The sequence below is a fragment of the Kogia breviceps genome, chromosome 1, assembly GCF_026419965.1.
Source record: "Kogia breviceps isolate mKogBre1 chromosome 1, mKogBre1 haplotype 1, whole genome shotgun sequence".
In the NCBI taxonomy this organism is placed as follows: Eukaryota; Metazoa; Chordata; class Mammalia; order Artiodactyla; family Physeteridae; genus Kogia; species Kogia breviceps.
In genome coordinates, this window is record NC_081310.1 from 127568952 (window position 1) to 127582672 (window position 13721).

A 13721-nucleotide genomic window follows, 5' to 3' on the forward strand; every position below is an offset into this window, starting at 1 on the left:
TGTACAGTACCAGTGGGAGATAGGATTTTGTTTCATCACACACTGAGAATGGAATAAATCTGTAAGAAAGAGGTAGGAGAGGTTGCCTATGGATGTTAGGATGCAAATTCTGATATGTAATCTTGAGGGAATCAACTATATGGTTCTCCCAGATGTGGGATGTGGACTTCACACTTCAGGACCCGCTCACCATCTCTGTGATGCACTAACCACACAGCACAAGTTTGGGGGAATCTGATAACTTCTTTCTGTTGAGTCAGCATTCTCGAGATTTTTAGCTCATCTTCCTCTAAATACTTTAAGATGAGTTAAACTCCCATTACTGTGAACTCTCCCTTCTTCTTTAGCAAACCTTCTGTAAGCAGGTTCTGTGGCTTGGATCCTTTAAAAACAGGCACATTTTCCACACGTCTCCTGACCATTTCCATGCAGAGGCCATCGTGATAGTGCCAACTGTATTTAGTCTCCTGCACATTAAAACGGGTAAATCCTGATGAAGAGTTTGAGGGGGCCATGTTCTTTTCTCCCAAGGAGGAGCATATGAAAAGTGTTGTTTTTAACAATAAAATAATGCATATAAAACGTCTTAATGAAGCAAGGAGGAAGAGTAGGGAGACAAATTTTGTACAGAATGGCAGAGAATATAGAACTGAAAGTCAGGGATGATTGTATATGGCAGCTAATCACTTTGGCTAGGTCTCAGTGAAGTGAAACCCAGAATAAGACAATTTTTGAAACTTAATGAAAAACAGATGTCTTCCTGTGGCTACAATTTTTAAAGTGGCCAAAATAGTGGCCAAAGAAAGCCTTTTTGGCTATGAAAATTAAATGTAGACTCTTCTCTGAGACTGGGCTGTTCTCTCTAGCTGAGGCCTGGAGTCCAAGCCCCACCTGTCAGTTCCCAAGAATGAGATCACCCTTCAGTGCGCTCTTACATCATGTGTTCTGGGCTTCATAGAGAAAAGTAATCTTATTTCCAGACCTCATTTTCTTTATCAAATTGCAATATTCTTTTCAGTATCAAATGCGTAAAGCCATGTTTTGGTTTGTTTACATATTTGTTTGCTTTGGCAGTCTTCTGGGGTTTTTCCTTCTCACTTTCCTCAGCCTAACTCTAGCTGAGCTTTCTACTCTGTTTTGAGCTTGGACCCCATTTTCTTTTCCCTGGTGTGAGGAGAGAGCTTTCCGGGTATGTTGCCCATAGATATTTCCTTCCCCTCAGTTGGGGGGATCCTTCCTTTTTTCTCCTTTGAAGGTTGTATTTTGTTATCTCCCCTTGAATACATCTAGTGGTTTCAGCTTAAAAAATCCTGTCATTCAAGAATTGGTGACTAGTGAGGCTAAAGATTCTGGAAAATTGTCCTTGGTATAATTCCAGAAGACCCACAATTTAAGGGGTGAGCTTTAAAAAAATCCTGTCACCTATAGCAACTAGAGGGAATTTCTAGAGATAGTGTGCATCTAGGGGTTCCCCAACTGGCAATGAGGTGGGCTTGTCCAAAGATAAGGTAAACTCATCCAATGGTTTGAGGAAAAATGATTAATTATAACTTTAGTTATATTTTATAACTTTTTTTATGTTCCAGTAAAACTTTGTTTACAAAAGCAGTCTACTGGCTATATTTGGCCCTTGGTCCATAGGCTTTATACCTTCTTTTAATTTTACTTTTCCTTAGGGAGAGTCATCAGCATTATTGAAAAATTGAGCACTTATTGAAATTGAGCACTTACTGAAAATGTTAGAGAAAGCAAAATGTAAGGAATGCCATAATTCCAGTCATCTTCTCCAGCTTTAACTGCATTTGGAATCCTGTATTGCTTAGAAATGGAGTTTTGCTTTACTTTCCTCTCGATTCAGGGATCTGATGCTTCAGGATATGTTTTCATAGGAGGTATGGCTTGTTCAGAACGAGCACTTTTAAGATGTCAAATCCTAGTTCTACTTTCCTGCTGGCCTGAGGCAGCAAAGTAGTGATGAGAGATGATTTTATAGGACCTTGGTGGCACAGTTGTCTTTAGGGAAATTCCTGAAAGTTGTAGCATGCTCATCTTTTACGGGTGGCTCTACAGGAAAATGAAAAGCCCCTACAGTCTTTCTTCTGGGTATTTCTCAGAATTAGAATGACGATGTCATTTATGTTCTGAGAGCTGTGCTGAGAAGGTAACTAAGGTTTCTTTCTTTGACCTTTTTTTTTCTTCTCTTTAACTTCCTTTAATTGCATCCCAACTACCCAGAGCCTGAGCTATCTGAACATTTTTTTCTCTCTCTCCTGAGATTAGCAAATCATGAGAAAGTCAGTTCATTGTAGGAACTGGAGTGAAAAAAAAAAAACAAAGAAAAAACCCATGTGGGAGTTTGGGAATGGGCTAAAATCTTCCATCTGCTAGATTGCCCTGGGACATTCACCCTACATGATCATTGCTGTAGAAACACCGAATTTTAGTCTCTGCATTTACTTCCCCTGACTCTCCACTTCCCATCCACCACACACAAACTAAGGACAGGGAAACATTTGATTACCTGATATGTATTATTAGACCCTGTGAAATAGCTTATTTTAACTCATAATGATAACTCAAGAATTCATGTTAATCATTCAAAATCAAGAAAATATGGAAAACTTGAAGAAGAAAATTAAGATTACCTATGATACTACTTCACAGAGATTACCAAAATTTTTTTTCTGGATTACGTACTTCTAGACTTTTAAAATATCTACATATTGAAATCAATGTCCACATTTTTGGAAAAATGAGATCTCAATGTGTTTAGTTTGTAACTTTGAAAAAATTTAACAATATGTCATAGACGTGTTTGAGTCAACACAGAGTTACAAATAGGTTTGCAATGAACATTTTTGTAACCATCCTTTTGACTGGTTATTTAAACACTTGTAAGATAAATCCATAGAGGTTTGATTCCTAGATCACAGATACTCTTCTGATCTCATTCTCTTCTACTGCTAAGTGCCCTTCAAAAATTTACATTTCCCTTCAATAGAGATGTGGGTTTTTTTTTTTTTTTTGCATTATTGATAAATAAAATTTAAGATAGGTAGATTTTCACCATTCTTTTTTTTTTTTTTTTAATTGTGGTACGTAGGCCTCTCACTGTTGTGGCCTCTCCCGTTGAGGAGCACAGGCTCCGGACGCGCAGGCTCAGCGGCCATGGCTCACGGGCCCAGCCACTCCGCGGCATGTGGGATCTTCCTGGACCGGGGCACGAACTCGTGTCCCCTGCATCGGCAGGTGGACTCTCAACCACTGCGCCACAAGGGAAGCCCACACCATTCTGACTGTTAGTAAATTTGTTGTTAAATGTTCATTGACCTGTTGGGGTCCTTTATATACAACAGGATAAATATTGAGTTGACTTTCTCTTATTAATAATTTGGAACTCTCTACAGGTAATGGATAGTAAACTTTTGCCTGTTTAAATATATTGTAGACATTTTTTTCCCAGTCTGTCTTTTAACTTTTTGAAGTCTTAATTTTTGTTAAGATCTGTCAGTTATTTTCATTGGCTTCTGAATTTTCTCATGCTTAGAAAGGGATGTTAAATTATATTTTAAAAAATTCTAGATCTTATGCTTCTATCAATTTTATTTTTTAAATGTGTCTAAGTTTTATTTTTGCATTTGTTTTCAAGGAGGGCTCTTTCTCTCTCCCCAGTGGATTGCAAGTTTTCATAACAATTCATTGAATAATTCATTCTTTGTAAAGACTTCAGGAATATTAATTGAAACAAAATAGGGTTTTTATCAGCAAACCAAGCAACTAAATTACCTAACACTCTCTAATGTATCTTGGCTAAGCAAGACTTTTCAGTATATTTTTAACGTAATTTTTCATATCAATTATTTTAGATTTTCTATTGTTTTGTTGTTTTTTTATATTTGTTGTTTTAGTATTATAATTTGATCTTAATGGGTACTGGCTAAGGAAAAGTTCACATAGTTAGAGTTGTCATCTTTTTCACTGACTCATTTCTTTTTTCCAGAAAATTATTCACTGAACACCTATTATGTGTTAGGTAGTCTGCTTTATGCTGGGGATATAGTCATAAGCGAGACCAGGCCTTCATGGAGTTCCCTTGTAGGGAAGACCAGCAAAGATTGCAGTCTCAGATATGAAGGAAATTGATGAGAGAGGCTGTGGGAAAGGCCTCTTTTAATAGAGTGATCAAGCAGCCCGCTCTGAAGAGGTGCCACTTGAGCTGAGACGTGAAGGTGAGAAGGATCCAGACATGCAGAGCTGGGGGAGTAGCAGTAGGTAGATGAACCATCAAGCGCAATGCTCAGAGCCAGGAAGGAGGTGTAGTGGGGTAGTGAGGAAGGGGAAGAGAGGGTATGGGAAGGAGTGGGCAGGAAACTTTCAGGCCATGGTAAGAGGATTGGATTTTAGTCTGAGAGCAGGGGGAAGCCATATGGGGTAGGGGAGTGATGTCTGTCTTATTTTTAGACAGATGTCTGTCTAATTCACTTTTAGAATTACCCCTCTGGCTACGATGTGGAGAACTGGGAAACTGTTGCAGTTGTCTGGTGAGAGCTGCTGCTGCTGCTGGGACCAACGAGGCTGCAGATGTAGAGAGAAGGGGACCACTCCATGTTGTGTTTTGGAGGAAGACTTGATCGAGTGGGTGTGAGGGTTGAGGAAAAGGGGGAATCAAAGCATGACTCTGGAGCAAAAGTTCCTGTACTTTGCTGCACGTTAGAATCGCCTGGAAAACTTATCAAAATCTCAATGCCCAGCTTATACCTAGGCATCAATTAAATCAGAATGTCTAGGGGTTGGAAGCCAGACACTGAAACCTTTAAAAAATTCCCAGGTGACGATTATGCAGGCAACGTGGAGAACCATTGACAGAATGAGGGATTGCAGCTGAAACATATAGATAAGAGTGTGTGATCAGGCATTGAGCAGATGTGCAGAGAAGAGGGTGGAGGGTTGGTATGGGAAACCTATTAGTCATGTGGGTGGAGTTTCAAGGAAGAGGTCGGATAAGGGAGTCTCTTCCAGAGAGATTTGCCAGAGGTGCAAATGTGAAAGTCCACATCCTGTGGATAGTATTTAAAGCCACAGGACTCCATGAACTCTTCTAGAAGGGAGGATAGAGGATAGAAGTGCCCTGGACAGAGGATAGAAGTGCCCTAGACAGTCCTGAGGCACTCTGGCATCTGGAAGTCAGATGGAAGAGGAGCCAGTAAAGGAGAGCCAGAGAAACCCAGTGAGGTAGGAAGCAAACTAGGGGAGTGGGATATCCTAGAAGTGGAGAGATGAGGTTGTTCCAGGGACGTGGTGGATAGCTGGATCAAGTGCTGCCGAGCCACCAAGCCGAGACCTGAGAAATGGCCGCTGGAATCTGCAGGCGGCGATGGTTCCCTCTGAGCAGGTTTAGAATGGAAACCCAGTGTTTGCTGTAGAGAATCTGAAGCACAAAAGTACCTCGAGGAAGGTAAATGCTGGATTCATTCCATCATGGCTTTACTTGCTTTTTCCTCTTCCTTTCAGTAACATTTAGAAGTCTCCTGAATTTACGGACTAGGATGCTGTGGTCTGCAAAAAGTATCACACTGTTTTAAATAAGAGAAATTATGTTGGAAACATTAGTTTATTTGAATGTAACATTATTTTCCTTCATTCGTGACCATCTTACAGGCCATTGCTCTTTAAGAAATATTAATTCAGGGATCAGAAGGAACACTGGACAAGGATTCTTATTGGATTCTTGAATCCAATTCTTATTCTTAATTGGATCCTTATGGTTAGGGGCAAGTGGCAACCTCAGGGCACCTTAGTTGCCTCGTTTGTAAAGTGAGGAGATAGGAACAAGTAATCTCTAAGGTAAGGATTTCAAACTGGATGTACGTTAGAATCACCTGAGGAGCTTTTTTAAATACCCCCATGCCCAGACTGCACCCACACCAATCAGGCCAGAATCTCAGGGAAGAAGCAGGGCATCCGTACTTTTGAGGTGCCCCCTGGCGACTTGGTGTGCAATCAGGTGTGAAAACAATGATACGAGTTCTTGTCTAGCTCTAATACTTTGAGTTATTCTGTCCTGGGTATAAATACATTCCTGCCTTAGACAAAATCAGAAAGAAGGGAGGAGTGAATAGACACTGGGTGGCAGCTAGCAGTGTCTGTCATGGGAGGTCTCAAAATTTACCTTCCAGACTTCCTCTCACAGGAAGGGATTGAAGGATACTCTCCACAAAAATGAGGGGGTAAAGAAAGAGGTGGAAATGGGATCCAGGAGATGCTTCTACTTCTAGTGCTGCTATGTCAATACATGATACCTATATGGGCCTGATAGGAGAATTCAGAATCCAATTTAGGAAGGAGGTGAAGGGAATTCCCAAACTGATGACCTTGAATAAGGATTAGAAAGCAACCCGTGTAGTTGGAACAGGAGGATGAGGGCTCCATGAATGATGTCCCTGGGAGAAGGGAATTTACAGGATGCCCAGCTTGGTTGACTATACTAAAAGGAGCTGGCAGATTCAGCTGGAGTTTGGTGATAAAGTCCTGGTTAGTATATGGAAAACTAAGCAAGTGGAGAAAAAGGCAATTAACTCCAGAAAAAAATTTTTATAAGAGAGAATATAGGGCTTCCTTGGTGGCGCAGTGGTTGAGAGTCCGCCTGCCGATGCAGGGGACACGAGTTCGTGCCCCAGTCCGGGAGGATCCCACATGCCACGGAGTGGTTGGGCCCGTGAGCCATGGCCGCTGAGCCTGTGCTTCCGGAGCCTGTGCTCCACAACGGGAGAGGCCACAACAGTGAGAGGCCTTCGTACCACAAAAAAATAAAAATAAAAAAAGAGAGGATATAAAATCACAGTGTACTGGGGGCTTCCCTGATGGCGCAGTGGTTAAGAATCTGCCTGCCAATGCAGGGGACAAGGGTTTGAGCCATGGTCCAGGAAGATCCCACATGCCTCAGAGCAACTAAACCCGTGCGCCACAACTACTGACCCTGTGCTCTAGAGACCGTGAGCCACAACTACTGAGCCCACGTGCCACGACTGCTGAAGCCTGTGCTCCTAGAGCCCATGCTCCACAACAAGGGAGGCCACCGTAGTGAGAGGCCTGTGCACAACAACGAAGACCCAATGCAGCCAAAAATAAATAAATAAAATAAATTTATTAAAAAAAATATATATATAAATAAAAATAAAATCATAGTTTTACTAATAGCTCAAATCTGAAGAGTATTTGCATATTCACTTCATAAGTTCTGAATGTTAATTTATCTGAATGTTTATTTATTATCAAATTTTTATTAAAACTTTGTTGGGACAATGAATGGGGAGGTGAAATGTGTGTGTTGGCTGGGAGGGGCAGCTGTAAGAGCTACATCCCTATTTTCCATAGGATGATATAAATTGATAATATACTAAAGAGGAAAAAATAGAGAAATGGTATTATTTAGAAATGTTAAATAACAACATCAACAAAGCAGATAAAAGTGGTTGCCCCTAAGGGGCAGAAATCAGAAGAGGGGTTGGAGTTGCCCTTGGTCATATGATAGGCTTAAAATTAGCTGACATCATACAGTCTTGATTATCTGGGGAAAGAGTAGATTTTCTTAATAACTGATGGTAGCTCTGATGGGCTTCCTTTCTGACTTCTTCCCACAATACCAGTGTCAGGCATCCTTCCTAAGTCCAGCTTCTCTAGCTTTTTTTTTAGCCCACTGTGCGGATGACTTTCCATTGTATTCCAGATCTTGTTTTTACTCTTACAAATACTGTGTTTTTTTCCTTTGATATTTGGGTATTTGTGCCATTTATTAAGCTTATACAAATCTATGTTTCCTATGGTTTCGTGAAACAAAAATAATCCATAAGAGTCGTGATTGCTCTTATTTATTTCCTGCAATTTCAGTTGCGTGACTGCCCTGCAATTGATGGATCAGTGTAACTTAGATCTTCATGGATATCTGTTCCTTAACTGTTTTTATGGTGTAGTCACTTCTCCTGGTTGTGTTCCCACCAGTTAGCAGCTCTGTCCTTTTCTAAACCTGTTGGTGATTTTCATCGTTTTTGATGGAAGTTGCAGTATTCCTCCTGCTGGTCTAATTCTTGCTTACCAAGTTGTGATTGCAGCTTTCAAGCCTCCTGTACCAAACATCCAGCCCGGTGCTCAGCCCTAGAGGGTGTTGGATAAGTATGTGTCAAATGCAGCAATGTTTTAATGTTTTAGTCTTATGATATTGTCCTGTCTCTCTTTTGTTTTTTAGTGTTCCCTCTTCTCACTTGGCCCTTTTTCTTTTTTGGCACGGTTGTATTTTTGATATAATGATAAGATGTGTGGTTGTGTGTGCGCCTGTGCATGCCCATGTTTAATACCCTTCACCTACTGGGGAAATCGGGAAAACCCACAAATTGAGAAGAGTGGGGCAGTAAAGTGCCTTCAGAAATGTAGAGTTTAGAAAGCTTACACATTTGCATTTTCCTTGAGATACCAGAATTTTTGAACCAAAATATCATTAATATTTTTTCTGTATTTTTATCATTGTATCATCAGTTGATCACATTTGACTAGTACTATCCTGTATTTCAACTATGGGCTCCTGCATGCTTGAGGGGAAAGGTTTTCATGCTATTTCATTTTTCTTTTTATTCTTCACAGTGGTATGAGTACTGCAGCTGTTCTCTAAACACCTAAGTGAAAAACTTTGGAAGGTTTTTAAATAATTAGTGTAAATAATTTAATACAGTGAGTGATCCCCATGTTCATTATCTGCTACTTTGCCTTTTTTTTTCTTGGCCAAGACTTACCTTCTTAATCGGGTTTCTTAGGGTAATATTAAGAGCAGTTATCATTTCCTGAACATTTAGTGGCCATATTAGTTGAGGAAACCAGCAGCTGGAAGAATTACTTGAAGCCTCTTGGAGCAATTGGGCTGCATCAATTCCCTTCTCTTTGTTCCAGGGCCCTCAAAGCATACTTCAGTTATATCACTTGACACATTTTATTATACTTTTCTCTCTTCACGTCTCTCCCTTCCACTGGACTGAGCTCCTGGAAGGCAGGAAAATGTCTCTGTCAGAGCTTGGCTCACAAGGTATTCACCAAGCACTTGACCTACTACCCTGTGTTTCATTCACACCACTGTTTTCCAGGGAACAACCTCCTCTTTCTTCAGTACAGTGTTTCTCACACTAGAGGCCGAGGGTAGGTTCGGGGAAGGAGTTTCCATGCCTTTATTCTCAGGGTTCTATCACAACTTTTCAGATGCCCTTTTTATTTTACTAAATGAAAAGACATTGTGAATCATCAGGATAAATACATTAGCAACACAGATCCACTGAGGTGATGGTGGTTAACGCTGAATTCGGTATCGCTCAAACATGCCCGCGAAGCTTCCACAGGCATGTTCTCAGGGTTCTGAAGGTTCATATTGGAGGATGTGGCTCTTAGGCACAGTTAAGATGCCACCTTCTTCTTGGAAATGCCTCCCTTGATCCATGCTCTTCATCAAGTGCTCTGTAGCACCTGCCAACTCCGTGTATTAGGACATGTTACGGGATTCCCCCTATGGCTCTGAAACTGTCTCCCCAGAGGCAGACCCCTGCTTCCATAATACTTTGTATACTTATGGTACAGCAGCCACTGAGCTATTTGATAACTTGTGAATTTGCACTCACAAGTCTGTCTCTCCTACTGGATGCTGAGCATCTATTCAGCTTTCTGTCCCGAGCACCCAGCAAAATCGCTCAGCACAGTAAGTGTTCAGTAAGTTGGTTAGATGAAATCAGGAGGTAACTATAGCAGCTGCAGGGCAAACACATTTTAAAAAGTCTACTTATTCTTTTGAAATAAGACTCATTTTGGTCATTGATTTTTCATTTTTTTTTTGTTTTTCCCAAGGTTTTCTTATAGATATTTTTACCTATATGTCTTTAAATATGGTAAGCATGGTTGTTTTCTAATCTGCATCTGATTCTGATATGCGTGGCCCTGTTTCTGCTGTTTCTTAAGTTGACTGCTTCATGCTACTTGGTTTCTTCGTGGGCCTGGTATGTGTTAGTACCTGTTAGTCAATGTGTTTTACAAGTTATTTGTTAGAGCTCCCCAAGTCCTAGGGTGAGCGTCTAGAGAGGTCTGCATGTGTTTGCTAGGAGACGAGGGCAATTCCAGTCTGAAGCCCCCTGAACCAAGCTAGCTCACAGTTTAACATTCCCTGTCTCACCCAGGCAAGAGGCTCAAAGGGCTGGGTTGTGACCATCATTTCTCAGTATGGGTCTTTCCCTTCCTTTCCCTCTCCCTCCCTCCCTCCCTACCTCCTTCCTTCCCTCCCTTCTTCTTTCCAGCAAAATAACCTGGCCTACTAATTCTGGAAATAGGAGGTCTAAATATTAACTTAAAAATAGTCTGTAAATAGGAGGTCTAAATATTAACTTAAAAATAGAAAATCATTAACAACTGAGTATAAGCCTTAAAAAGTCTTAAAATAAGCCTTAATATAGTCTCTCTTTTTTTTGAGCTTCTTTTAAATTTGTTAGTCAAGCTAAATAACATAAGTCATAAGTCAATATAAAAAGTCATTAAGATATTTTAGGTGAAAAGATCCCTAAGAATGACCCCCAATTATAAAAACTTTCTAAGAAATGAGTAACTTGAATGATCAGCTAAACTTAATAGAGTTTATTCATTAAACTTACCATCAAGATGCTTCCTGTTTCAAGAAACAGAAATCAAACTTAAACAAGCTTAAGGTCCAAAGAGTGTTTATTGGCTCAACTTGAAAGTCTTGGAATCATGGCTTCAGGCATAGCTAGCTCCAGGAACTCAAACACTGTCATTAGGCAATCTTAACTGTTCTTCTGTGTTAGCTCCACTCTTTGGCAAGCTCTCCTATGCTGGCCTCCAGGCGAGATGGTGAGATGACTTCCAGGAATTCTAGACTCAGCCTATGCTTTAAGTCTGTGATCCCCAAACTTGGCTGATTATGCATTCAACAGTAAAAGGTAAACACATATCCCCAATGTGTATATATTATTTATAAATTATATGCTACTATATACCACTGTTATTTTATATGTTATATTATTAGCAGAGCTCATTTTTCTGTTTGTTTTTAAGATAAAGAATAAAATAGAAGTACTAATATTTTCTATTCTCCCAGTGGATTGTTTTGCACACCCCATTTTGGGGACTACTTAGTGGAAAGATCACATCTCTTCCATTGGTTATAATTACAGTCCTGTGACCACATTTCATTGGTTCTTTTTGGCCTAGCTTGAGTCACGTGCCCATTTCTGAGTCCAGAGTCCTTGAAATAGTAAAAGCAAAATTTTGCTAATATATAGGGTGACACAATTATATGATTGGTCATAAATAGAGAGATGCTATTTTAACTTTAAAGATATTTATAATTTGGGATCTTATAATCACTGATATATCATGCACAAAAAGAGAGACATAATCCTTCTTTCAAGGATTATAGAACAGAGAGTTATAGAAAAGACATTCTCTATTTCTGTAACAATTTAATTCCTTTAGTCTGTACTACATTTCTGTGATTTCACACCTAGCATATCACAAAAGTATCCCACCTAGTTTTTGTTAATACTCCAGTGACAGGTGAATGCTATCTGTTAGGATGTAGGAATTGACAAGTCTTGCAAATAAAATCCTATTTTTATAATTTTGATAATGGCCACTTGGAGCAAGATGGGTAGCTATATGTAAAGGCAGGTGATAGAAGATCCTGAATCATTTTCAGATTTCTAAAGTGAAAAGGACTTCACTGGCTGGAGAGAGTTTTGCTTGTAAGAATGGGTAAAGCATGTGAATGGAAAGTATTAAGTATTATTCAGGAGCTTTCTGATGGACAGGCTCTTTTGTATATTTAAAAATTAATCTTCTTTGGCAGAGATGCAATGGCTCATCTTGATTCTGAGGTGAAAGAAGAATGTCTGAGAGAAGACCTGAAGTTTTACTTCATGAACCCTTGTGAAAAATTCCGAGCCAGGCAACAGATTCCGTGGAAAATGGGTTTGCAGATTTTGAAGATAGTCATGGTCACCACACAGGTAAATTATATTATCAGTTCACTTGTTCTTTTTCTTACCCTAGGATGAAACTGTTTTCCCATGTTCTGCCACTTGACTTTTGTCCTGAAAAGACCACGCTCATGTTCATAAACCTGTAAAATTATATTGATTCTGGAGGGCAGGTGGTAGGTCGAAGTTCGGTTTAGATGCCGACTTTGTTTTAATAAGGGACTCTGAGGTCATCTCTCACAGGTTCTGTAAATATAGATAATACTAGACCTGGAGGGTGTGTGGGGTTTCTATATCTGAATGAGGCACAGGGCTCGTGAAGGCTGCCCAATCCAAGGTGATCTGTGTTCTTGAAATCTTTTATCTTTATTCAAATACATCTTATATAAATACACTTTGGAAATCTACATTTTGGACTGTTTTGATTTTGGATTTATGGAATGCTAAGTTTTCTTTTCATCAGTAGCTAAGTGCTTAAGTAAACACTCCCCCACCTTACCTATGCCCTGTCCCCTTTCCCAGGCACTATCAGGAATGTCTAAAGACTACACTGGGACCTTTTGTTTAAATTCATATTGTTAAGCACTTTATTATCAGTTGTCATCTAGTTTTGGGGCCTGTGCTACTGAACCAGTTTTAGGGAGGCTTCTCTGTAGGTAACTACATTTGAAACACACGTCCTTTTAAAAACTACTAATTTGGGATATTAGGCTCCATGGGAAAATAATTCTGTCATCAGTGTAAAAACTGTTTGTAAAGATGTGATTTCTGGAACACAAAAGTAAATACCTTTCTAAAAATCACTTCCATATAGTTTTAGAAATGAGAGAGGCGGCTCCTGCAATAACTGAAGTTGCACCTTTGTCCTGTGTTCATAAAGAGGTCTTGTCACTGCATGACATACTGTACCAGCTCATCACGTTTTAGGGTAAACAAGTTACTTCCAAAGAAACAAAGATGAGAGGCAGGGCCAGTGTTAAATGTATATGCTTAGCTATTTTCTTTGAAAATTGTTTTCATTTTAATTCTTGGTTTTGAAGTTTTAATTTTGGCAACCTACCTATAAAGTAGGTGCATTGCTAGTATTGTTTGGAAGAAGGAGAAATAATGTCCCCTTTTGCTATTTGGTTAATTTAAATTTTTCCCCAATTACTTCTCTTGCCAAACCAGCTGTCATTTCAAGATTTTGATCTATTAATGTTATTAAAATTGTAACTTACCCAGGCATAGAATATCATCACCCTCTTTTGACTTACCTTTTTTGTCCTGATAACTACTAAATCCCATGGAGTCTTCCTTCAAAACTCTATATCTTTATGTTTTGCCATATTCACTATCTTCTCTCTAGCACAAACTCTTACATTGTTAGTTAATTAAAAATGTGTATGAAGCACCTCATTGCTCTGCATTGTCTTGGGAGTATAAGCTGTGAATGTGTTACCACTGCTGACAGCTCATACGTAGCCTAGCCGTTCCATGTGTCAGGCACAGTAAGTGCTTTACGTGTGTTAGCTCATTCCATCCTCACTGGAATGCGTGAGGTAGGTTCAGTTTTTACCCCCTTTGTATGGATGAGGAAACTGAACCAAAAAGAGCTGAGTAATTTGCCTATGGCCATTCAGCCAGTAAGTGGCAGAGCCCGGATTTGAGCTTCGGCAGTCTGGCTCTAGAGTCTGCACTCTTATTCAAATAGTGTTTCTTTCTAGA

General features: G+C 39.7%; 1 protein-coding gene across 1 annotated transcript in view; it reads left to right on the top strand.

The window, feature by feature from the left end:
- The window catches only part of MCOLN2 (mucolipin TRP cation channel 2), a 61671-nt gene that overhangs the window by 1355 nt on the left and 46595 nt on the right, over nt 1-13721 (top strand). Inside the window, exon 2 of the mRNA XM_067040974.1 lies at nt 11885-12044. Coding sequence (XP_066897075.1) covers nt 11892-12044 — 153 coding nt within the window. The 5' untranslated portion in view covers nt 11885-11891. The remainder of the gene's footprint in view (nt 1-11884; nt 12045-13721) is intronic.